General features: G+C 36.0%; 1 protein-coding gene across 10 annotated transcripts in view; it reads left to right on the forward strand.

Annotated features, from left to right (window-relative positions):
• Positions 1–24544, forward strand: part of SPAG9 (sperm associated antigen 9) — a 152026-nt gene that overhangs the window by 113194 nt on the left and 14288 nt on the right. For 7 of the 10 annotated variants that reach the window (XR_009491559.1, XM_005220611.5, XM_005220615.5 and 4 more), the window contains 17 exon segments: positions 1401–1458; positions 2449–2601; positions 3030–3081; positions 5854–5984; positions 9675–9731; positions 10858–11031; positions 11590–11719; positions 12390–12479; positions 12731–12898; positions 13359–13530; positions 16985–17203; positions 17475–17670; positions 18973–19098; positions 20313–20393; positions 21057–21124; positions 23208–23356; positions 24353–24524. Coding sequence is in view for 9 of the 10 variants with exons in the window: in XM_005220611.5 (XP_005220668.1) it covers positions 1401–1458; positions 2449–2601; positions 3030–3081; positions 5854–5984; positions 9675–9731; positions 10858–11031; positions 11590–11719; positions 12390–12479; positions 12731–12898; positions 13359–13530; positions 16985–17203; positions 17475–17670; positions 18973–19098; positions 20313–20393; positions 21057–21124; positions 23208–23356; positions 24353–24524 (2196 nt within the window). In the remaining variant the exon portion in view is untranslated. 10 annotated transcript variants of the gene reach the window in all.

Genomic DNA, 24544 nt, shown 5'->3' on the forward strand with positions numbered 1-24544 from the left:
AAGCAAATATTTCAACATATCTTGTCAAATTCATTTTAAAGTTGGAATTTGGAAACTGTTTTAGTTTGTGTTTAGTTTCAGCTTTTGGATGATATGTAGATGATTAAATAAGCTACTATTTCTGGTACTTATTCTTCATGGTGAAAGTACTTTGTTCTTTGAGAATATCTGAGATAATTATTATACAGACAATATAGGAGTCCATAAGTGAGCAGAGAACTTCTAGCATTCCCAGGTTGGTTAAGTTTTAAATTATCTTTTAGTTATTTGAAATATTACCTCTTTTTTAAAATAAAGAGACATGTTAGCTCTTTTAATTTTTTGTTGTTTTCTTTAGAGATATTTCCTTTTTTAGGTGGGTTATGAATATTATTTCTTCCACTGTATGTAATTTTCCAATATTAGCTTATGAAACATGGAATGGTCGGTGTTTTGTTTTGCTTTGTTTTTGTAACTTTTTGAGATATGTTCCCTAGTGTGTGGTTTAATTTCTTCAGTTTCTTACAAGTCGCAAACTGAATAGCTTTCTTCTCCCTGAAGATCACTATGTTGGATCTTGCATTGAATATTCTACCACCCACCTTACAGTACCCATTAAGTTATTAAGCAAGATTCTATAAATTGACAAGTAAACATTGTTTCAAAGAGGGCACTTTGAAGAAACCTTTATATTATTGATCTGGAATTTTCGTTCTAATTATATTCAAGTTTATTTTATAAAAGAATTAGTAACATATCAGAGCATCCTTATGAATGAAGGAAATCATCTTAATTTCTGTCTTTTCCACATCATTATGCATTAAATCATAACATTGTGCTTTCAAATGTCTTTCATGTCGTGCATAAAACTTGTTGGATTAAGTATCTATTTTCATGCTGTTTCTCACATGAAACATCTCTTGTTCTTTGTTTTTGCTTTACATGGAATGCATGGGCTTTAAGACCATAATTTCTTTGGTAAGGTTTCATCTGTGTTGGGGTTCTGTTTCTTGTTTCTGCCTGTTCTGTATTAATAAGACCTAATTTTTAGGCAAAAGCCTACAATATCAAGTGTGATTTAGAAATGATTTTTCATCCATATTAATGCTATTCTTTTTTCCCCACTAAATCCTGTTACTTTTTAAAATATTTGGCAGAAAAGTCTTCACCATTTTGGAATATTATCTAGGAGAAGCAAAATACAGACTTAAGAAAACCTTTAGCTTTGTTCTGTGGTAGATAATTATTTATAATTTTATAATGTATGCAAGTAAACATAAAAATGAAATTATAGACAAAATGAGATTATTGAGGGACAGATAAAATGTTAAAATAAAATTTGTGACTATAGCTTGTTTTAAGTCTACATATATAGTTTTAATAAATTAATTTCCAAAGTTTTTATCTTTTTTCTTTGATAGGAATGGGTCGTGAAGTTGAAAATCTCATATTGGAAAATACACAACTATTGGAAACCAAGTAAGTATATACAGAATTTAACAGGGAACAAGAGATACTGAATTTTCTTCTCATCCGTATCAATGTCACATCTTTAATTTAACACAGTACAAGTGCAGAGTTACTACCCTATCTCCTCCCCTTCTCTGTGTATGGCCTTGTGCATACGCATGTACACAAGCAGATAGTTGCTGTTGCTGCTAAGTCGCTTCACATTTCAAATTTATTTTACTTTTGGCTGTGCTGGGTCTTTGTTGCTGTGTGGGCTTTTCTTTCCCTCTGGCTGCTGCTGCTAAGTCGCTTCAGTCGTGTCCGACCCTATGCGACCCCATAGACGGCAGCCCACCAGGCTCCCCCGTCCCTGGGATTCTCCAGGCAAGAACACTGGAGTGGGTTGCCATTTCCTTCTCCAATGCATGAAAGTGAAAAGTGAAAGTGAGTCACTCAGTCGTGTCCGACTCAGCGACCTCACGGACTGCAGCCCACCAGGCTCCTCTGTCCATGGGATTTTCCAGGCAAGAGTACTGGAGTGGATCACCATTGCCTTCTCCGAGCAGATGGTTAATGGGACCTAATTTCACTAATAGATAGGTTTCATTGCTCTGGGTTTTTTTTTTTTTTCCATAAACAGATTCTGATCTCCTTTTATCCTACAAGTGTCCATGCCTTTCTCTTAATCTTCTGTGTAGTCCTGTGTAGTATCGTTTCAGAAGTTATTAAGAATAATACCCTTATGGATGCTATAAATTTAATCTTAATTCTGACTTTTAATAATTTGGTGGTCTGCCTTGCCTTATCTATTTATTCTTTGGTTAAATGGGAAAAGTAAAAACAGGCCGTTACTTCTTGGGCTTTATTTTTTAAACCTGCAGACAACATCAGATAGAGTATCTCTGAAGCATTCAATTATTATTTAGCTTTTTTATTGTAGTTACTTTAGTCTACAAGAGGAATAAGCTTAAAGATAGAATATTTATTTGTAATGGTGCTTTTTAAATATGTGTTTATTAGAAATGCCTTGAATGTAGTGAAGAATGACTTGATAGCAAAAGTAGATGAACTTACCTGTGAGAAAGATGTGCTGCAAGGGGAGCTGGAGGCTGTGAAACAAGCCAAGCTGAAGCTGGAGGAAAAGAACAAAGAATTGGAAGAAGAGCTTAGGAAGTAAGTTTTTACAATGTTCTAAACCAAACAAGCATTGCCAGTGTACCACCGGGATTGTAACAAGACTGCTGCCTCTAGTCCTCTCAGGTCACAAAGGACACAGGACTGCCTGGGATAGGCTTAAGTGCCCGGCTGATTGCGTCTTCTCTGAACAGACCCTCCCATTTATTGACTATTACAATTTTTTGTGTATGTCAGGATTGTGAAAGAAGTTAGACTGTTCAGATGTTGCTAATCAGGAAACTGTAAACATTCATTATTTTTCTTTAATACCTGGTTTTCTGACAACAGTGCTATAATAATGTTCCCTTAAATGAAAGCAGCTAAATACTCTGTTTGAAAAAAGAAAAATAATCATTTATTCTCTATTCTTTAAAAAGTTGAAGTCAACTTGAATAACATGTTTTGTTTTTTTTCCCCTCTACTAGAGCTCGTGCAGAAGTTGAAGATGCAAAGCAAAAAGCAAAAGATGATGATGATGTAGGTTTATAATTTTGAACTTGTTTTTCTTACCTTGCCATTCTGGTATTTTGGGGAAATCTTGTTAATTAAGCTTTGGATATATCACTTTAAAGATGAAAGTTCAGTTCAGTCACTCAGTTGTGTCCCAACTCTTTGCTACCCCATGGACTGCAGCACGCCAGGCCTGCCTGTCCATCACCAACTCCCAGAGTTTACTCAAACTCATGTCTATTGAGTCGGTAGTTTCATCCAACCATCTCATCCTCTGTCATCCCCTTCTCCTCCTGCCTTCAATCTTTCCCAGCATCAGGGTCTCTACCAGTGAGTCAGTTCTTCACATCAGGTGGCCAAAGTATTGGAGCTTCAACTTCAGCATCAGTCCTTCCAATGAATATTCAGGACTGATTTCCTTTAGGATGGACTGATTGGATCTCCTTGCAGGCCAAGGGACTCTCAAGAGTCTTATCCAACACCACAATTCAAAAGCATCAATTCTTCGGCACTAAGCTTTCTTTATAGTCCAACTCTCAACATCCATACATGACTACTGGAAAAACCATAGCTTTGACTAGACAGACCTTTGTTGGCAAAATAATGTCTCTGCTTTTTAATATACTGTCTAGGTTGGTCGTAACTTTTCTTCCAAGGAGCAAGCATCTTTTAATTTCATGGCTGCAGTCACCATCTGCACTGATTTTGGAGCCCCCCAAAATAAAGTCTGTCTCTGTTTCCTTTGTTTCCCCATCTATTTGCCATGAAGTGATGGGACCAGGTGCTATGATCTTAGTTTTCTAAATGTTGAGTTTTAAGCTGACTTTGTCATTCTCCTCTTTCACTTTCATCAAGAGGCTCTTTAGTTCTTCTTCATTTTCTGCCGTAAGGGTGGTGTCCAAAAGTCAGAATCAGGTTTGTGATCATGAATAGGACAGATCATGCTCCTGTGTACTATCCAGGTGGTAAGCTTTCTAGCTGTGCACACTCTCAGTTTTCCTCTGTGGCTTTGTACTCTCACTTGTGTTTGCATGTTCAAGCTCAAGAGCTAGCTGGAGCATTTTGGAGTTTTTTTTGTTTGTTGTTTGTTTTGTTTCCAATTTTAACTTAGAAATATATGAAAGCTTTAGTAATAAAAAATTTAATGGTATTAAACATAAAAAGATGTCTATCAACTTTATAAGCAATTAGCCCGTATTGTTTTCAACATATAAATACAAAAGAATAAATATGAACTTCTTGCCAGTGTTAGCATCCTAGTTATTCTGTTGTTAACTAGGTTATCATCCCTATAATAGGTGTTTGCTGCTTAAGTATCAGACTTGAGACATATGGATGTCCTGATCAGAATGATTGTTTGGTGCCCCATTCAATCTCTTATTTGTGCTTTTATATGATATTTGATAGATGTAAAATATATGCTGTATATGTAGGTTATGTAATAACATTAACATTATAATAAATTAACATTATGAACCCACTGTTTAAGAACTAAGACATTATCAAACACTGAAGCTATGCTATGCTCTTCCCTCTGGAGGATACTACTATCTTATACTTACCATTTTATTAACTTGAAAGAAAAATAATTTTATTGTATCACACACATATGTATCTCTATTAGCTGTGGCTTAATTTTCATTGTTTTTGTGTTTTATATGTATTTAGTCTTGAAGACTTGCTTTTATTTTTCAATATTATGTTTTTTATATTTACCCTAGTTGTATAGTGGCATATAATTCATTCATGTTCACTGCTTTATAATATCCCATTATATCAATGTACTATAATTTATGTATTTGTTTTTCTGTAAGTGAATATTTTGGTTATTTTCAGCTTTTTAGTACTGCAAACAGTGCTGTTATGACCATTGCAGTGAGAGTCTCCTAATTTTTCCAGAGTATATAGATAGTAGTGGGGTTGCTGTGTTGCAAACTCAAAATCCTTTACTCATTTGCTGTTTGACTTTTTTTTTTTTTTAAAGGAGAGGTCAGGTTCTATGGCAGGAGGATGAAGAGGAAACTGAAGGCTAAGCTCAGCTCTTATCTTACTGTCCCATGCCTTTCAGCTTTGATTCAAAATGTGCATACTCCACTTAGCAAAACAAAAGCCCAATGGTTAAACCAACCTTCCTTTCCAGGAGAGCCTTTGGAAAGAAATCAGCAGTAGAAGGAAGTTTGAACAACTCCCTTTGGGATCTGACCATACTCATATTTCTTACCTTCCCTAATAATAATTCTAGTTAATACAGTTATCTCCATCTTACATTTATTTTATATTTCTTTTGGTGTTTTAGTGACTCCCAGCATTGGGTACCTTGATAACTAGCCAACATGTTTTTATGCTTTTCGGTGGCTTTGAGTATGTGTATAGATCGGTTGTTTGAGATAAATGTACCCGTTTTGGAACTTACTTGTAACTAATTTCTGAATAACTAGCATTTGTTATATAGAACATGAATTTAAGATACTGTTGTGATAACAGCTTTCCAGGTGAGCATATTAAATCTATAGAGATAACAGCTTTTTTTAGTTTCCTTCAAAATATCTGCACTATTCTTTGTATTTATTTCCTTTATAATATATTCAGATACTTGTATTTGTTTAGAAATTCTATCATCTGCTTTTCAGTCATAAGTAATTGTTTCTCTTTATTGATTTTATTTTTGTAAGACCAGTTTTCTGTAAGTTAATATATTAAAATTAAGGAGTCAAATTAAAATTTTTACCTAAGTCTGAGCTATCAGACCAAAACAGATACAGGCTCCCAGAGTGATCTGCAGTCTTCTTTTCGTTACAGAGTGATATTCCCACAGCCCAAAGGAAGCGGTTTACTAGAGTAGAAATGGCCCGAGTTCTAATGGAGAGAAACCAATATAAAGAGAGATTGATGGAGCTTCAGGAAGCTGTTCGATGGACAGAGATGATTCGGTTTGTATGAGAAGTACCTCTGGTGTTTTTCTGCTAATTGTTTATTAGGTTTCTGACTGTTTACTAATATTCATTTCTTTGTTCACAACTGGAGTCTTCCCTTGGGGATCCAAGCCCTTGCTCTGTTTACTAGGAAAGGTCTAAAGAAACGCTGGCAATTAGAAACAGAATGTGATGAAGTGGGTGCCTTTTGGGCCAGTAGAGCCTCTTGGAGGCTCCCACTATTCCCACAACCTCTCAAAGGCAGTTGAGTAGTCTGTCGACGAAAATAATCAATAGACAATCTATAATTGAAATGGAAGAGTTTTTTTGGTGCCAAATGGAGGACTGTAACCTGGGAGAGAGCCTCTCTGATAACTGAGAGATGTGTGGTTTTCAGCTCACTTTTATATCTTGTCAGAACAAGCAAAATCAACCAAGTCAGGGAAACATTCCTTCAGGGTTTCTAAAACACCAGATCAGCGTGTACACGGTAAGGCAATATGCTCTTGCCACCTGGAAAGGGAGCTTACCATCAAAGGACTGAGTATCAGCATTGGTGTCCCAGGAAGGGAGGCATTTCATCTTTTATTTTTTTAACATAGACATTCTTTACTTCTGGTCAGTGCACCCTTTTCTTTAATAATTAAAGCATATGTATAATATATGTTTGATAGTCCACAAATAGGCATTTAAGTTAGCATAACATTTCAGTTAAAGGATGTATAAGCCAGAATACTTCTCCATACCTCAATATGTGAACATTTCTTTCATCAGTCGTTTTTTAAAAGAATATAGAAACTGACACTACTTTTGCAATAATGTCAGGAAGAGATAAAATTTTCATTTTCAACATAAGAAACAAAATCATTCTTACTCAATGTCTTCCTGTAAAATATTCAACATAAGAAGCAAAATCATTCTTACTCAATGTCTTCCTGTAAAATAGTCCTGATTTTTTTTCTCCTTTCTGACTAGTCCTGTATAAAAGCAACCTTCCACTGACACCTTTGTCAGTTGGATCTTACTTATTAATGCTGCCCTCTAATGGTCATATCCTCAGTAACAGTGTTTGTTACTTCCATTTTAAAGAGTTCATGAAAAGTTTGTAAACTAATTGCCCCCTAATTTGCCCATATTTTTCAGTTTGGATGGTCACATCAGATACACCAGTAACAGTACACACTGACCCATTGTTTTAAACTTTATGAAAGTATTTTCTAACTACCACTTTCACTTCCTTATGATTATATTCTTTACTTAATAGTAATGAATGAAACATTTTATATAGCACATTCACAGTTTTCAAAAGTTGTAATTTCTTATAACTGCTAAGAAGGAAGAAGATAAGTAGTGTCTTGATGTTTTTGTCACTAAGTCATACCTGACTCTTCTGCAGTTCCACGGGCTGTAGCCCACCAGGCTCCTCTGTCCATGGGATTTCCCAGCCAAGAATACTGGAGTGGGTTGCCATGCCCTCCTCCAGGGGATCTTCCCTAACCCAGGGATCGAACCCATGTCTCCTGCATTGGCAAGTGGATTCTTTACCACTGAGCCACCAGGAAAGCCTGATTAGTATCTTATCTTTACTTATTGGACAAAGAAACCAACATACTAACAAATATGTTCTTAAACACCTTCTTTTAATAAAGAGATTTTGAATAAATAATAAGTAAATAGTTTAACAACTGAGACATATAGTCAGGCTCCACTTTTTATTACTATTTTTAATTTTCACAGCCAAATGGTAGTCAACAAGTGAAAAAAAAATGGTAACTTTCTCCATTGAATTAAAAGATGTTTTAAAATTAGTCAAAAAAAAAAAAAAACAGAAAAGGGAGCTCTGACAGTGATGGCAAAATCCTTACAGCCATACTAAATAAGTTTGCAGTGCCCTTTAAAAAAAAAAAAAAATTTTTGCCTAATTACCTAATCAGTCCAGTTTATTTTCTTTCCTGGTCAGCTTTTCAGTGATGGAAAAGTTAGTCCTGTGAAAAATGACCCATTAGAACAATGAAGTTACAAGCTAGTTTTTGAGAACTGGAAATATAAGACAAACAATATCTTTATGTAGAGACAGAGATTTACAATGCAGTATTTTAATATTAGGTTGATGCAAATGAAGTTTCAGACTGTGACTTTTAAATCATTATAACTAAGCTCAAACACATCTTTATTAATCAAAATAGGAACCATTACAGTCAACACATTTTTGCCAATGAAAAACAAGTTTGTTTATTCCTGTAGTGTAAAAATCTGTACTTCGGGATTCAGCGAACTCTTGGAAAGCATTTTCTGCATCCTGCTGGTTGTGGAAGCACTTTTCCTGCAAAAAGTTGTCAACATGTGTGAAGTGGTAGTCAGTTTGGCAGAGGTCAGGTGAATATGGCGGATGATACTAAACTTCAGTTTGTTCAACTTTTGAGGCATTGGTTGTGTGACACGCCGTCAGGTGTTGTCATGGAGAAAAATCGGGTCCTTTCTGTTGACCAATACTGGTTGCAGGCATTGCAGTATTTGGTGCATCTCATTGATTTGCTGAGCATACTTCTGAGATGTAATGGTTTCGCCAGGATTCAGAAAGCTGTAATGGATCACACTGGCAGCAAACCACCAAATAGTGGCCATGACTTTTTCTTTTGGTGCAGGTTTGGTTTTGGGAAGTGATTTGGAGCTTCTTCTCAGTCCAATCACTGAGCTGGTCTGTCGCCAGTTGTCATATAAAATCTACTTTTCGTCGCATGTCAATCCCTTCAAGAAATAGTTCATCGTTGTTGCACAGAATGAGAGGAGACAACACTTCAAAATGACCATGTTTTTGATTTTTGGCCAGCTCATGTTACACCTACTTACTGAGCTTTTTCACCTTTCCAGTTTGTGTCAAATGCCAAATGACCGTAGAATGGTTGACGTTGAATTCCTCGGCAACTTCTCATGTACTTGTAAGAGAATCAGCTCAGTGATTGCTCTGTGTTGGTCGTTGTCAGCTTCCGATGGCCAGCCACTATGCTCCTCATCTTCAGGCTCTTGTCTCCTTTGCAAAACTTCTTGAACCACCACTGCACTGTGTGTTCATTAGCAAGCAGTTCCTGCGCCAAATACATTGTTGATGTTACAAGTTGTCTCCGCTGCTTTACGACCCATTTTGAACTCGAATAAAAAAATCATTCAAATTTGCTTTTTGTCTAATATCATTTCCCTAGTCCAAAATAAATATAAACAGTAAAAAGTCATTAACAAAAAAAGCATAAAGCAAGAAATGCACATTAAAATGATGTATAACATGACCACATTTATTTAAGAATGTATTCCAATATCAAACAGCAAGTTTCAACAATGCAACCCTGCTATTACTTTTGTACCAACCTAATAAGAAGGAAAGTTGGAGGATATCTCATCAATAAAAAATATAAACATTAACATTCAGGCTTGTTGATTGTCTGTCCTGCACAGATAGCAATTTTTTCTCTATCAGTAGTCTGAGCTCTTGAGGAAGGGATGGGATTTCAGTATTATTAGTTGTGTTGGCCTTAACAGACTGACTGACACATATAGGTCAGAGTAATTTTTTATTAAACTTGTTGATTCTCCAGGTATTTCATGAGCTTCTTGGGTCCCTGGTTGTTTAGATAGAAAGCTAGACCGTCTCACTGATGACACATTCATTTCATCTCTCTCCCTCCTTTTCTTTCCTTCTCCCTTTCCATGTAGTGCGTCAAGAGAAAATCCAGCCATGCAGGAGAAGAAAAGGTCAAGCATTTGGCAGTTGTAAGTATCTAAAGTCACATGAAGACATTAGATAGCAGCACTCTGAGACAAAGAAGATTAGAATCAATCTGTTTTCACAAATTATTTCTTCTTACTTTCCTTTTTAAATTAGGGTATATAGCTAAACTGTACTTTTTTTTAAATGCAGTTTCTTTCTTTTTTTTTTAATTTAATTTTATTTTTTAACTTTACAATATTGTATTGGTTTTACCATATATCAAAGATTCATTTTGATAAACTGAATTTTTTCTTTTTGGTATGTAGTATGCCAGCTCGGTAAGGCTGTTCTTGAGGACAAAAAAATTAGTGTTATCGTAAGCTGCATCATGTTGGTTGTGCATTTGGTGGCATCCTCTGCTCAATTAAATAGAATAATGGGGAATTATTTTTAGAGTTGATGATTTCCTAGATCCCCATTAAATAACTTACTGATTCATTGGTTGTGTGATTGTAAGAAAATTTAGAGAGCGAAGATCAGAAATTTAGTGTTCTTGGGGTTTGAGTAGTGTGTGTATGTTTGTGCTTTGGACTTGAACTGCGTTTGTGCCAGAAGTACTATGCTTTTATTGTGTTTAAAACTTACCCCTTTTTGAGGAATCTGCTATTTAATAGAAATAACGTGTTTTTTTTTTTCTTTTTGAGTGAATGTGAAAAAATAGTTACTTAAATTGAGGTTAGTAAGGAAATGTATAAGATGTGTGGTAAAATGGTAATATGTGTTCTAGTACTTGATCACTATTTTTAGAGGTTGCTTACTAAGCTTCTGTTCAAACCACACAGCTGTACCTTGCTGTTTAACAACCACTGGCTGGCTAAAGGAACTGTCTTTCTTCATTATGAGAAGGTCTCTGTACTCAAGAGCTTCTTCCTTTCATTATGAGAGTTACTAATTAAAGAACAGGGATTTGCCGTTGTAGGCAATGGTTTCTCTTTCCTGAATGTCTGAGTTTGGCTGTGAATTATTGCTAAGGCTCCAGTGTGTTACTACAAAAAGTCTTTTTGCTAGTTTCTAACTCATTGCCTTGTAAAAACTCTGGAAATTGTGAAGAATTGTGGCTTGTTCTTAAGCATGCGTGTGATACATACACACACCGCACACACACATTCTCTCTTACTTTCCTTTTAGTTTCAGCCGACTTTTCAGCTCCTCAAGTAACACTACTAAGAAGCCCGAACCACCAGTTAATCTGAAGTACAATGCACCAACCTCTCACGTTACGCCTTCCGTCAAGAAAAGAAGCAGCACCTTATCTCAACTCCCTGGGGATAAGTCCAGAGCCTTTGATTTCCTTAGCGAAGAGTAAGTATTTTCCAGACTAATGGTTATGCTCTAAATAACAGTTGAGAATATTCTTACCTCTTATCAGATCAGCTGTAAGGGTTTGGATGGAACTATAAAGGGCTTCCTTAGTGGCTCAGAGGATTAAGAATCTGCCTACCATGCAGGAGACCTGGGTTTGATCCCTGGGTTGGGAAGGTCCCCTGGAGAAGGGAATGGCTACCCACTCCAGTATTCTTGCCTGGGGAATTCCATGGAAAGAGTAGCCTGGCGGGCTATAGTCCATGGGTTGCAAAGAGTCTGACATGACTGAGCGACTAACACTTATTGTTGTAAGAGGAAGTTGGCTTCCCATCCTGACTCTGTTCCTCATTAGGTACATAAACCTGGGAAAGTTAACCTCTCATGCCTATAAATGAGCATGAATGCCTACCTCAGAGCTGTTAGGATTCAATTATATATTATCTGTAAACTGACACAAAGGTAATTTTTTCTTTTCATTTCTATTTTAGCAGAAGAAGGGAGATAAGCTATTGTTATATTCTCTTAATTAAAAAAGGAAATTTCTTTTTCTTTTAGAACTGAAGCTAGTTTAGCCTCACGCAGAGAACAAAAGAGAGAACAGTATCGTCAGGTAAAGGCCCATGTTCAGAAGGAAGATGGTAGAGTGCAGGCTTTTGGCTGGAGTCTGCCTCAGAAATACAAACAGGTAATGTTTGAATATGGTAAGAACGTCTAGTGGGAAATACAGAGAGAGGAGTAGGCCTGGGCATGAAAGATTCTAAATACACATCCCAGACCTGCTGGTTTCAAGCAGCATGAATTTGGCACATGTTTAGAGAAGCATTAAGGATTGTGGTTTTGTTTTCAGGCTGTTTTCTGAAGCCCTACAGTTCAAAAGAAATGCCTCTGAGTTCTGTGAAGAGGGAGAGGGGTCAATATAGGAGGTGGTTGAGTATGGGACTTTGAGATAACGTACTCTGTTTTAATATTGAAGATTTCATTTAAAAGAAAAATAGTATCGTTTAAACATTAAAAGAAGCCTTCCTCATGGAGCCTTTCAAACTGTTAAAACTCAATTCACGTCTTTCAAGAACATATTCCCTACCCCTAAAACACACACACAACACACACAGTCACACCCACATGTGTGTACTAACAGGTCTGTGAATTAGTGTATTTTTTCTGAGCTCCCTTATTTTCTTTAATTACCACTTGATTCTCTGCTCATTTTTCAAGTAAGAAAGACAAAGTTAACTTGAACTTGACTTCATAGAGTAAATATGTTATAGCAGTGCTTGCCCATGTCTCTGGTTCTGTAAGTTCACTTTTAATGAGACTTACCCCATGTGTCCTTCTCTCCCCTTCCCAATTATTAGGTAACCAACGGACAAGGGGAAAATAAGATGAAAAATTTACCTGTGCCTGTCTATCTCAGACCTCTAGATGAAAAAGATGCATCAATGAAGGTAAAGTAATCTTGAAATTAAAGGTAACATTACTTTTAAGTCTTGATGGATTTTTTCTAAAACAGAAGGAGTTTAAATTCTACTTTTGTGGGCAGAGTTACTCATTTTGTTGTTTTAGACTGAAATAGTTTAAATATTAGAGCCCTCTCTTTGTAATCATTACATCTATTAAGGGAATGTGAAGAGTTTCTCTCTAAACATTTTTAGAGAGAAAATGACTTAATACCATCTTTTTTTTTAACCCAAAAAAGCTTTGGTGTGCTGTTGGAGTCAATTTGTCTGGTGGGAAGACCAGAGATGGTGGTTCTGTTGTTGGAGCAAGTGTGTTTTACAAGGATGTTGCTGGTTTGGAAGCAGAAGGCAGTAAACAGCGAAGTGCATCTCAGAATAGCTTAGACAAGTTAGACCAGGAACTTAAGGTAAGTGCTTGCATTGGCATCTGCCCCTGTTTCTGAGACTAATAGTTTTAGCTCTTTGGTCTCAGACTTACTTCTAGGTCCAACTTCTAATTGGGGTTACTATGCCCTTGATTACTCCTCATCCCCGCCCTCACTCTTAGGTCAGTTTTACTAGAGTATATTTTACATTCAATAAAGTATACACTCAAAATAAGTACAGTTCAAAGGGTTTTGACAAATGTGTGAATCTGTGAAACAACTATCACAGTCAAGATAGAGAACATTTTTTATCACTGATCTGCTTTAGCTGCTAGTTTTTTGTCTACTAAGTATTGTTGAAAGGTGATATCCTCTCAGCCTTCTAAATAATCTGGAAGTGAACTTTAAATAGTAGTGTCCTTTAGTGTACTAGCACAGCCATATAAATATTTATGCACACATCTCATTTTAAACATTCATTTTCTTTGCTTTGCCTATGCAGGAACAACAGAAGGAGTTAAAAAATCAAGAAGAATTATCCAGTCTAGTCTGGATCTGTACCAGCACTCATTCAGCTACAAAAGTTATCATTATCGATGCTGTTCAACCAGGCAACATCCTAGACAGCTTCACTGTTTGTAACTCTCACGTTCTGTGTATATCAAGCGTACCAGGTAAGAGTAGTTCCTCTCTTTGCACCATCCACAGCTCCTCACTGGTAGAAACTGATTGGTTACTAGAGATACAGTTATGCATCTCTTCTAGTTTGTGAAGGCAAAAAAGAAACTGAGTTCAAATGACTAAGGATATTTTCAGATACTGTGAAAAAAATAAAACAATGGAAATTTGAGAAGGGTGGAAATCAGAGGGCAAGGGGCTATTAGTATGGATTAGGCCTTTTAGAATTCCATATTAAATACTATGTGATATTAAAACATTGGTTTAAAAATTAAAGGAAATTCCTGAGAGTCCAGTGGTTAAGCCTTTGTGCTTCCACTGCAGGGGTATGGGTTCAGTCCCTGGATGGGGAACTAAGATCCCACATGGCACCCAGCACAGCAAAAAAAAAAAAAAAAAAAAGTTGATGTATAGTGTGAAATATTATTCAGCCATATAAAGGAATGAGACTCTGATACGTTCCATAACATAGATTAACCTTAGAAACAACTCAGACACAAATACTGTATGATTCTACTTATCTGAGTTGTCTATCTGAGCTGGCAAATTCATAAACAGAATTAAATTAGAGATTCCTAGGGTAAGGGTATGGCGATCAGAGAGTTATTTACTTGGTATAGGTATCCTATATGGAATGACAGAAAAATGTTGGATGTAGATAGCTGTGATGGCTGCCCAATGTTGTGAATATAATTAATACCTCTGAATTACACACTTAAAATGGTTAATATGGCCGACTTTATGTAGTGGCTCAGATCGTGAACTCCTTATTGCAAAATTTAGACTTAAAGAAAGTAGGGCAAACCACTAGACCATTCAGGTATGATGTAAATCAGATCCCTTATGATTATACAGTGGAGGTGACAAATGGATTCAAGGGATTAGATCTGATAGAGTGTCAGAAGAACTATGGATGGAGGTATGTAACATTGTACAGGAGGCAGTGATCAAAACCAAAACCATTCCCAAGAAAAAGAAATGCAAAAAGGCAAAATGGTTGTCGGAGGGGGCCTTACAAATAGCTGAGAAAAGAAGAGATGTGAGAGGCAAAGGAGAAAAGGAAATATACCCATCTGAATGCAGAGTTCCAGAGAATAGCAAGGAGAGATAAGAAAGCCTTTTAAGTGAACAATGCAAAAAAATAGAGGAAAAAACAATAGAATGGGAAAGACTAGAGATCTCTGCAAGAAAATCAGAGATACCAAGGGAACATTTCATGCAAAGATGGACACAATAAAGGGGAGAAAAATGGTAAGGACCTAACAGAAGCAGAAGATAAGAAGAGGTGGCAGGAATACACAGAAGAACTATACAAAAAAGGTCTTAATGATCCAGATAACCATGATGGTGTGATCACTCACCTAGAGCCAGACATCCTGGAATGCAAAGTCAAGTGGGCCTTAGGAAGCATTACTCTGAACAAAGCTAGAGGAGGTGATGGAATTCCAGCTGAGCTATTTCAAATCCTAAAAGATGATGCTGTGAAAGTGCTGCACTCAATATGTCAGCAAATCTGGAAAACTCAGCAGTGGCCACAGGACTGGAAAAAGTCAGTTTTCATTCCAATCCCAGAGAAGGACAATGCCAAAAAATGTTCAAACTACCATACAGTCGCCCTCATTTCACATGTTAGCAAGATAACGCTCAAAATCCTTCAAGTTATGCTTCAACAGTATGTGAACGGAGAAATTCCAGATGTATAAGCTGGATTTAGAAAAGGCAGAGGAACCAGAGATCAAATTGCCAACATCCATTGGATCATAGAAAAAGCAAGAGAATTCCAGAAAAACATCTACTTCTTCTTCATTGACTACACTAAAGCCTTTAACTGTGTGGATCACAACAAACTGGAAAATCCTTGAAGAGATGGGAATATCAGACCACCTTACCTGCCTCCTAAGAAATCTGTATGCAAGTCAAGAAGCAACAGTTAGAACCAGACACGGAACCACAGACTGGTTAAAAAATGGGCAAGAAGTATGTCAAGGCTGTATATTGTCACCCTGCTTGTTTAACTTACATTCAGAGTATATCATGTGAAATACCAGCTGGATGAAGCTCAAACTGGAATGAAGATTGTGGGGAGAAATATTGATAACCTTAGATATGCAGATGACACCATCCTAATGGCAGAAAACGAAAAGGAACTAAAGAGCCTTTTGATGAAGGTGAAAGACCAGAGTGAAAAAGCTGGCTTAAAACTCAACATTCAAGAAACTAAGATCATGGCATCTGGTCCCATCACTTCATGGCAAATAGATGGGGGAAAAAATGGAAACAGGGACGTCTTACTTTCTTGGACTCCAAAATCACTATGGACAGTGACTACAGCCATGAAATTAAAAGACTCCTGCTCCTTGGAAGGAAAGCCATGACAAATCTAGACAGTGTTTTAAAAAGCAGAGCCATCACTTTGCCAACAAAAGTCCATATAGTCAAAGCTGTCGTTTTTCCAATAGTCATGTATGGATGTGAGAGTTGGACCATAAAGAAGGCTAAGTGCCAAAGAATTGATGCTTTCAAACTGTGGTGTTGGAGAAGACTCTGAGAGTCCCTTGGACATCAGGGAGATCAAACCAGTCAATCCTAAAGGAAATCACCTGAATATTCACTGGTAGAACTGATGCTGAAGCTGAAGCTCCAGTACTTTGGCCACTTGATGTAAAGAGCCGACTCATTGGAAAAGACCCTGTTGCTGGGAAAGATTGAAGGTAGGAGGAGAAGGGGATGACAAAGAATGAAATGTTTTGGTGGCATCACTGATTCAATGGACAGGAGTTTGAGCAGACTCTGGGAGTTAGTGAAGGTCAGGGAAACCTGGTGAGCTGCAGTCATGGGATAACAAAGAATCGGATCCAACGGAGTGACTGAGCAACAACATACGTATATTTTACTATAATAAAATTTTTTAATGTGATATGGGTAAGAATAGCTTTCTAAATAAAGAGAACTGAAAAGATTTTTTAAATGTTAAATGCTTAGTTTTTAAGTGTGTTACTAATATCTTAATGTACTATATACACCTAGGCTGTATTAATTTTTAATAGTGGCAGAAATTCATATTTGAAATAGAAATAGTGATAATTTAAAAAATTTTTGCTGACTTGTCAGAATTATATTTTGTTGTTTTTAATCTCATTAGTTGGCTGCTTTAAGAACTCATATTAAGAACAGAAATACATTTCTGACATTTTTTTGTTTACTTGTACTTGCATTAATTATTATTTATTGTTGTTGCATTTAATATCTTAATTTTTAAACTACTTTCTCAATTTGTGAATTGAGTTTAAATTAGTTTAAATAAAATTTACTTACTATCTTGGCAGTGTATTTGCATAGATATTTTTCTCACCTTTACCCTTATTTCAAACCTATAGTTACCTTAATAGAGAAAATGCTACTTACAGAAGTTTAATGAGCTATTTAAAGAAGGTTTATCTTGTACTTCAGGAGCCCGAGAAACAGACTACCCTGCAGGAGAAGAGCTTTCAGAATCTGGACAAGTAGACAAAGCATCTTTATGTGGAAGCATGACAAGCAATAGCTCAGCAGAGACAGACAGCCTGTTGGGAGGCATCACAGTAGTTGGTTGTTCTGCAGAAGGTGTGACAGCAGCTGCCACTTCCCCTAATACCAATGAACCTTCTCCAGTGATGGAAAAACCGCCAGGTATGTTTGTCTTCTTTAGGTACCATCTGTACAGTGTCTGAGCCTGTCCCAGGTGACTCATTGTGGACTTAACTTAGATTTTAAAGTAACAGGGATGAAAGAGCTTGAAAGAGGATGCTGTGATGATTGTTAAATGAAATCAAGAATCCTTAATTTTATTACATGGAGAAGAGGGTAAGAGTGTAATTCTATAGAGGGGGTTTTGGTGGGGGAAGTGATTGGAAGAGAAGCTCAAACTTGGAATGGTTAGCATGCTTTATTTATTTTTTAGAAAAGGAAACAGAAAATAGTGAGATTGATGAAAATGTTCCAACAGCAGAAGAAGCAACTGAAGCTACAGAAGGCAATGCAGGATCAGCTGAAGATACTGTGGATGTCTCCCAAACTGGCGTGTACACAGAGCATGTGTTTACAGATCCTTTGGGAGTTCAAATCCCAGAAGACCTGTCACCAGTATATCAGTCAAGGTATAAAAATGGGTAAACAACTTAGGAAACCAGAGTACACATGTAAAAGGAACCAAAATGATCTCAAGCAGCCAAAATATTCCTACTAATTGACATTGTTGTGGCAGGTTTAGATGTTATTACTTATTCCACTATGTCTTCATCTGTTCCTTACATTGCATTCTCTCTAGACATATTTTTCCCCCATTTGCTCTCTATTCCTTGCAACTTCAAAAAATCTTGCTTATAAAGTATATTAGTCAAAATCCTTAACAGTCAGTGGGGATTAAAATAATGAATTATTAACAGAATAGAAGACAGTGAGTACAATTTTTTTAAAAAGCCATACCAAATATCTATGGATTTTTAAAAAATTGTACTCACTGTCTTCTATTCTGTTAATAACTCATTATTTTAATCCCCACTCCTACACCCACTCTATCCACAAAACTGGCCATTTAAATTTCCCATGTGGGTTTTAATGACCTTTTGAATTTAGATTTCTGGCAAGTATTTTATTAGAAAACAATTTGTTTCAAGCTTTTCCTTCAAAAGAAAGAGTTGTTTAATTTCCTTTCTTGTCTTCTCTAGGCCTTATAGAAAGCTGATAGGGGTCTAAAGTCATCTTTTTAGACTTACTGATTCATTTGTCTGTTTTGAATTTGATAGCCCAGTTATGCTTTTTTTTAAAACTAAATGTCCTCTGACAGTCCAAAGAAATAAAGCATGGGGGTAGAATAAAAGCACGTTTCAGCTTACTTATTTTATTTTATTTTTTTTTTTATTTTTTTCAGCTTACTTATTTTAGAACATTGTTGATAATTAACCCTCCTGTGTTTGTCTGTGTGTGTGTGTGTGTATGTGTACGTATGTGTAGTTTTAAAACAAACCATCTCTCCTCCTCCTATCCCCACAGAAGAAACTCATAAAATTCAAGATAACTATAAAGGAGAACTTTAACTTTAGTCTGGATATTAACTGCTGTATTTCGTTACTGTGTCTTATTTCCCTTATCTGTACCTTGAGCCTCCTAGTATGTCAGTGTTACTTCTGGTACAATTGCTACAATATATGTATTTATATACCTTTCATTCTTTCTTATTCTCCCTCCCCTCCGCCTCCCACTGCCTTGCCTGCCTGCCTTCCCTCCACCCTCTCTCCCTCCCTTTCTCACTGTCTCTGAAATGTTTAATATAATCATTTAACTTTGGCTTTACTGGAATTTATTTTTTAACAATACACTAAAATGTAGAAATTATCAATTCCTGAAAACTGTAGCTAAACACAATAAGATTTTTTTTCCTTTTGTCCCACCTTTTCCAGTAATGACTCAGATGCATATAAAGATCAAATATCAGTATTGCCAAATGAACAAGACCTGGTGAGAGAGGAAGCCCAGAAAATGAGTAGCCTTTTACCAACTATGTGGCTTGGAGCTCAAAATGGGTGGTAGGTATCAACTCTTTAAATATTAGAAATCTTTAGTCTTTCACTTTTGCTTTAGAAATCTTAAGATAACTAAAATGTGCTACATACAGATACAAACAAAAAGTGCCTGTCAAAGTGAAGAATCTTATATACACACAGTTTTGAAGTTATATTGCAATACCTCATAAATTGGACTGGACTTGCATTGGTTCTGAACGGTAAACCGTATGTTTGTCATAGGATATTCCCTTCATGTAATATTCTTGGGAAAAAAGTAAACTTTAAAATCTGGGTGATCTAAAAATAGGAGATCCTGAACAACAGAAGTTGTTCAAGAAATAAAAGGGATTAAAAAAATCTCTGGCTGCAGAAAGGCCCAATTTTAAACATAACTTCCGGGAAAACAAGGACAAATAACAGTCCAAAAGCGTAGGAGCTGATAAACCCTACAGGACTTGTCCACTCTGTAGTAGTGTGAAGAGTCTCACAGACTTGTGCTTTTCCTAAGGTTAAACAAGATCACTAGTGCATCTTTCCCATAAAGGACTAATACTACAAAATGAAGGTTTGACATACGTTTTCTCTATGAAGGGTCAGACAAGAAATATATCAGGTTTTGTTGCCTTATGATCTTTGTAGCATCTTCTTAACTATGCTGTTGTGCAAAAGCAGCCACTGCATTGACAATACCTAAGTGAACTGGTGTGGATATGTTCTAATAATAAAGCTTACGAACACTGAATTTCATATAAGTCTTGTATGTCATGAAATACTCTGCTTTTGTTTTTTTTGTTTTTTTTTCCCCAACCATTTAAAAAATGTAAAGACCATTTTTAGTTTGCAAACTGTGCTAAGACAGGTAGGTGGCTGGATTTGGCCTGTGGGCCTTAGTTTGCCACTCCCTGATGTAAACCACTCGTTTCAGAAATTTATAGCTCAGTGTAGTAGAAAAGTAAGAAGACTATTTTTTTTTTTAAAAGATTGATAGCCAAGGATTCTGAAGTATGTGGTAATCTGAAACCAGCCATGCATTAGTTCTGGCTTTTCCTTCTTTTTATGTTTCTGTTTGCTTAAGCAGCTTATTTCTCTGCCTTAGGCCTATCCTTTCCTTGTTTTGTCCTGAAATTTTTATGTTACTCTTCTTTTCTTTTGAAGAAACTTTGTGTCATTATTAGATATAAGCAACTACTTGATGTGTTCTCTATGCCTTACCAGTCTTGATTTTGTTCTTGCAGTTTGTATGTCCATTCATCTGTAGCCCAGTGGAGGAAATGTCTCCATTCTATTAAACTTAAAGATTCGATTCTCAGTATTGTGTAAGTTTTATTTTAGAAATTCTTCCTTTGAAAAATATGTATTTTGGTATAAACTAGATTCTAAGACTATTAAAGTTAACATGCACTTCATGACTAAATCAGTATCCATGTCTTTTTTAACCCTCTTTATGAATGAGATTGAAACTAGGAAATAAACCAGATAATTTTAAGTAGAAGAGAAAACTTGCCAGGTTGATTCCTCACTGTACTGAGAGTTCTTTAGTCTGTTGGCGAGAAAACCAATTAAAACCCGTGATATTTGTTTTAGAATATTCTTTATACTTTGTGAATATGTTGATTGGGTGATTGATTGACTAGTCCTTTTCTGTATGTTGACTGTGAAAAGTCAGTTTGTCGCTTAGATCCACAGAGCTGACTCTTTCTACTCAAGGTGTGTGCCTCTGGTCTGTGGACCTTTTGTCTGCAATGAGAGGTTAGAAAGTGAAACAGCTGAGTCACCACACATGCTTCCTATTTAGTCCAGCTGACATTTTGATAACGAGACTTTTCTCAGTGAAGAAAAGAATCTGTTTCTTTAGATTCTCCTGTAAGCTCCTGACAGCACAGATTGGTCTTCTGAGGACCTCTGAACTAGTTCAGTAGCATGTGATGTCTTCTGTATTCCCAAATGGAGAGTTCTGAAATCCCCTTTCCTGTTTGCAGACACGTGAAAGGAATTGTGTTAGTGGCCCTAGCTGATGGGACCCTTGCCATCTTTCACAGAGGAGTTGGTGAGTTTCTGTGAATATATAATGTGTGCCCTGGTTTGTTGCTTTGCAAGAGCATTTTCAAACAGATTGACCTCTTATGTTTTAAAGAAATGATATTTCATAGGAGAAAGAATAAAGGTTTAAACTGAATACTAACCGTGTATGAAATGAGTAAATATGTGAGTGCTTGACTGGAGGCATACATTAATCATATACCTCAGTGAAAATTTGTTTACCATACTGAGCAAATAGTCCTTAAGGTCCTCTTAAATAATGTGCAATGGAAGTATTTATTTGTTTTCTAGTCATAGACCTAATTTAGTGAGAGGATATGGTTTCTTTTGTCCAGTATTTTAAAAGTAATTTGCATTCACTTACATTTGGAATGTTCTTGAAAAGAATTTTTAATTAGGTAAAGTTTAATCATTTTCTTGTCACATTTTTTATATTCTTCCCCTTTAAAGCAGTGTTTCTACCATCTGCAGACAGAAGGTGTCAGAAAACTGCATTGAGTGAATTAAAGAAATTGAGCATATAATTCCATGGTACATGTATCATCCAAAAGTGATGTCTCCTTCCTACTAGATTGGTGGATCGGGGAAATATAAAAATATAGATCCGACATGAGACTTTGGAAAAGCCTTGCAAAAATTAATTTTTTATTTTATTAATTAATTTTTGCAAGGCTTTTCCAACATCTCATATCTTTTTGCAACCTCAAGAAATGTGAGGTAGATGATACTTAGGTGCCTAGAGATTTTTGATTAATGACTGCATAACGAAAAGAGAGGCCTCTGTTTTACGTTGTTCAGGGCCTTTATAGACGGTATCTGAGTTTAATCCGCACAGCAGCTTATGAAGAAAATTCTGTTGTCATCCTCATTTTGTAGCTGAGAAAACTGAGGCACAGTATTTTAGTTACTTGTTCATGGTCACTCAACTAGTGAGTAGGAGAACCTAGAAAAATGGAATAATAAATGTTTTGGTAAATTGAATCCAAAACTGAGCAAGACAAAATACATTTAATAAGGATAAATGTAAAGTCCTGCATTTGGGTTCCGAAGAGTAGATGGAGATTTGTGTGAAGAGTGACAGTTACCTAAAGGATGACATTAAACTCAGTACAAGTTAGTTAACATGCTAAACCGTCATAGAAATTAGTGTCCAGAGCAGGGCTGATGATCCTGCTCAACTCTGGTAGAAAGATAACATGAAATGGATCTGGACAAAATGGAGTTAGGATGAAAGTTCCATAAACTGATGTGTCCAGAACACATGCCAGAGATGCTTGGTTTTGAAAAGAGAAGACAGGGCAGTAACAATGAAGTGAGACTAGATTTATTCTGTGTTTCCATTAGGCAAAACTACAGATTAAAGAATGATTATGTACAAGAAGGCAGACTTTAGCTGAGTATGGGGAATATTTTTAAGATAATTACAGTTTTCTTAAAATGAAACAGCTGCTTTGTGAGGAAGTATGTTTTCCTTCACTGAAATTATCAAGCAAAGCGAGCTTACAGTGGTTGGTTCTCATTTGTAATGAATTTCTTGTCATCACTAAAGTTATGCATAATTCCTAAAGCCTTAGCAGTGAGTTGCCTTTGACTTCTATCTAAGAAGATACATCAAAAATGCAAGTGAGGCAGAGCAATATTATGCCCAAAATAACCTTAAATTCATTCTCATACTTAAAATACTTTTGTAAATAGGTAACTTAAAAATAACTTATCACATCACCTCTATTGAGAGCAAGGGGGTCCAGGTAATGGGTGGCAGATTGGACCATATGATCTTTGAGGTCTTGTCCAACTCTGTTTGATTTATATCTGATTTACAGATTTAATTTATAGATTAATATCTGTAATATATGCACTGTATATATTACACTGTGTGTGTATGTGTGTGTGTGTATATATATATATGTATGTATGTATGTAATATATACAGCTTGCCTGGGATTCATATCTGTAAATATATACTGAAATACATATTTGGGGATACTTTATTAATAAATTTAATTACACACCCAAATAAAATATTTCTTGAGTTAAAATTGAGTAAAAGATGGTATACATAAACTAATAATCTACTTCTTATTTTAAAGATGGACAGTGGGATTTGTCAAACTATCACCTGTTAGATCTTGGACGACCGCACCATTCCATCCGATGCATGACTGTGGTACATGACAAAGTTTGGTGTGGCTATAGGAACAAAATTTATGTGGTTCAGCCAAAGGCCATGAAAATAGAGGCAAGTTAACCCATGTTTTCTGTACTTACTGAATTTATATTACCTGAAATGCCTAAGATTTAATTATTTTCAGCTTTTTTAGAAATTGTTTTCTGAATCTGTGTATTTTGAGGTACTTCAGTGATATACTGGAATGAATTCTCAGCTTTCTATGGTACTTTATCTCTCTTGCTGCTTTTGACTATGAGTATGGGAAGTGATTTTTTTTAAAGGAAGGAAGATTCACACATGAATGTCTAAATGTATGTCTGAGTATCTGTAGACCCATACGTGTATTGCTTAAGTATGTGGTTCTTGAAATGTTTACTCATGTAGAGGTGGTTTGGGAGAAGAACTCTCAAGTCTCCCCCACTGCTCAGTGTGTGTTCAGGCAAATCCATATATACGTCACAGACTGAGGAATAATACTGCAGTGGGAATTCATTGTAAAAATAAAAACCTCTTAGCATTGTTGTCTTTAAAAAGTTTTGCCACAGTATATAAATTTATTCTAATTGTCTAAAGAAAGAAAAATAGTAGGAAATTTTTAAGGTGGAAGTTCTCTTTTTATCCCACATCCTGTTTACAAACCTAGAAGTTCCATTTGGTGTTTATTTTTTAGATATATTCTTTACATGCAGGTATATGCTTACATATACAGCACAGTAGGTTCATTTTTGTTTAACTATAAATAGGATCTTATTTTGTGTATTGCTCTGGAACAATGCAAAATCTTGAGGTCCAATTCAGTCTTTTTGTTGAATGCTGTTACATAGAATGAATGTGTCAAGATTGCTTTCGTAAGTTGATAGTCTAACACAACATCCTTTAGTTCTTTTTTCTTTCTTTTTTTTTTTTGCAGTATGGGATAATAGCAATTGTGTATATAAGAGTAAACAATATTTAGGCTCCTCTTTTATTAGGTAGTCTGTCAAATTATTGTGCACATTAGCACAATTTTTAAACACTAACTCCTAGATAATTAAAGTAACATTGTGATTGAACAATCTTTTCTAGAAATCATTTGATGCACACCCCAGGAAGGAGAGCCAAGTGCGGCAGCTTGCCTGGGTGGGTGATGGCGTGTGGGTCTCCATTCGCTTGGATTCCACACTCCGTCTCTATCATGCACACACTTATCAGCATCTGCAGGATGTGGACATTGAGCCTTATGTAAGCAAAATGCTAGGTAAGCGTCCAGAGCATTTT

Source organism: Bos taurus, chromosome 19 (assembly GCF_002263795.3).
Source record: "Bos taurus isolate L1 Dominette 01449 registration number 42190680 breed Hereford chromosome 19, ARS-UCD2.0, whole genome shotgun sequence".
Classification (NCBI taxonomy): domain Eukaryota; kingdom Metazoa; phylum Chordata; class Mammalia; order Artiodactyla; family Bovidae; genus Bos; species Bos taurus.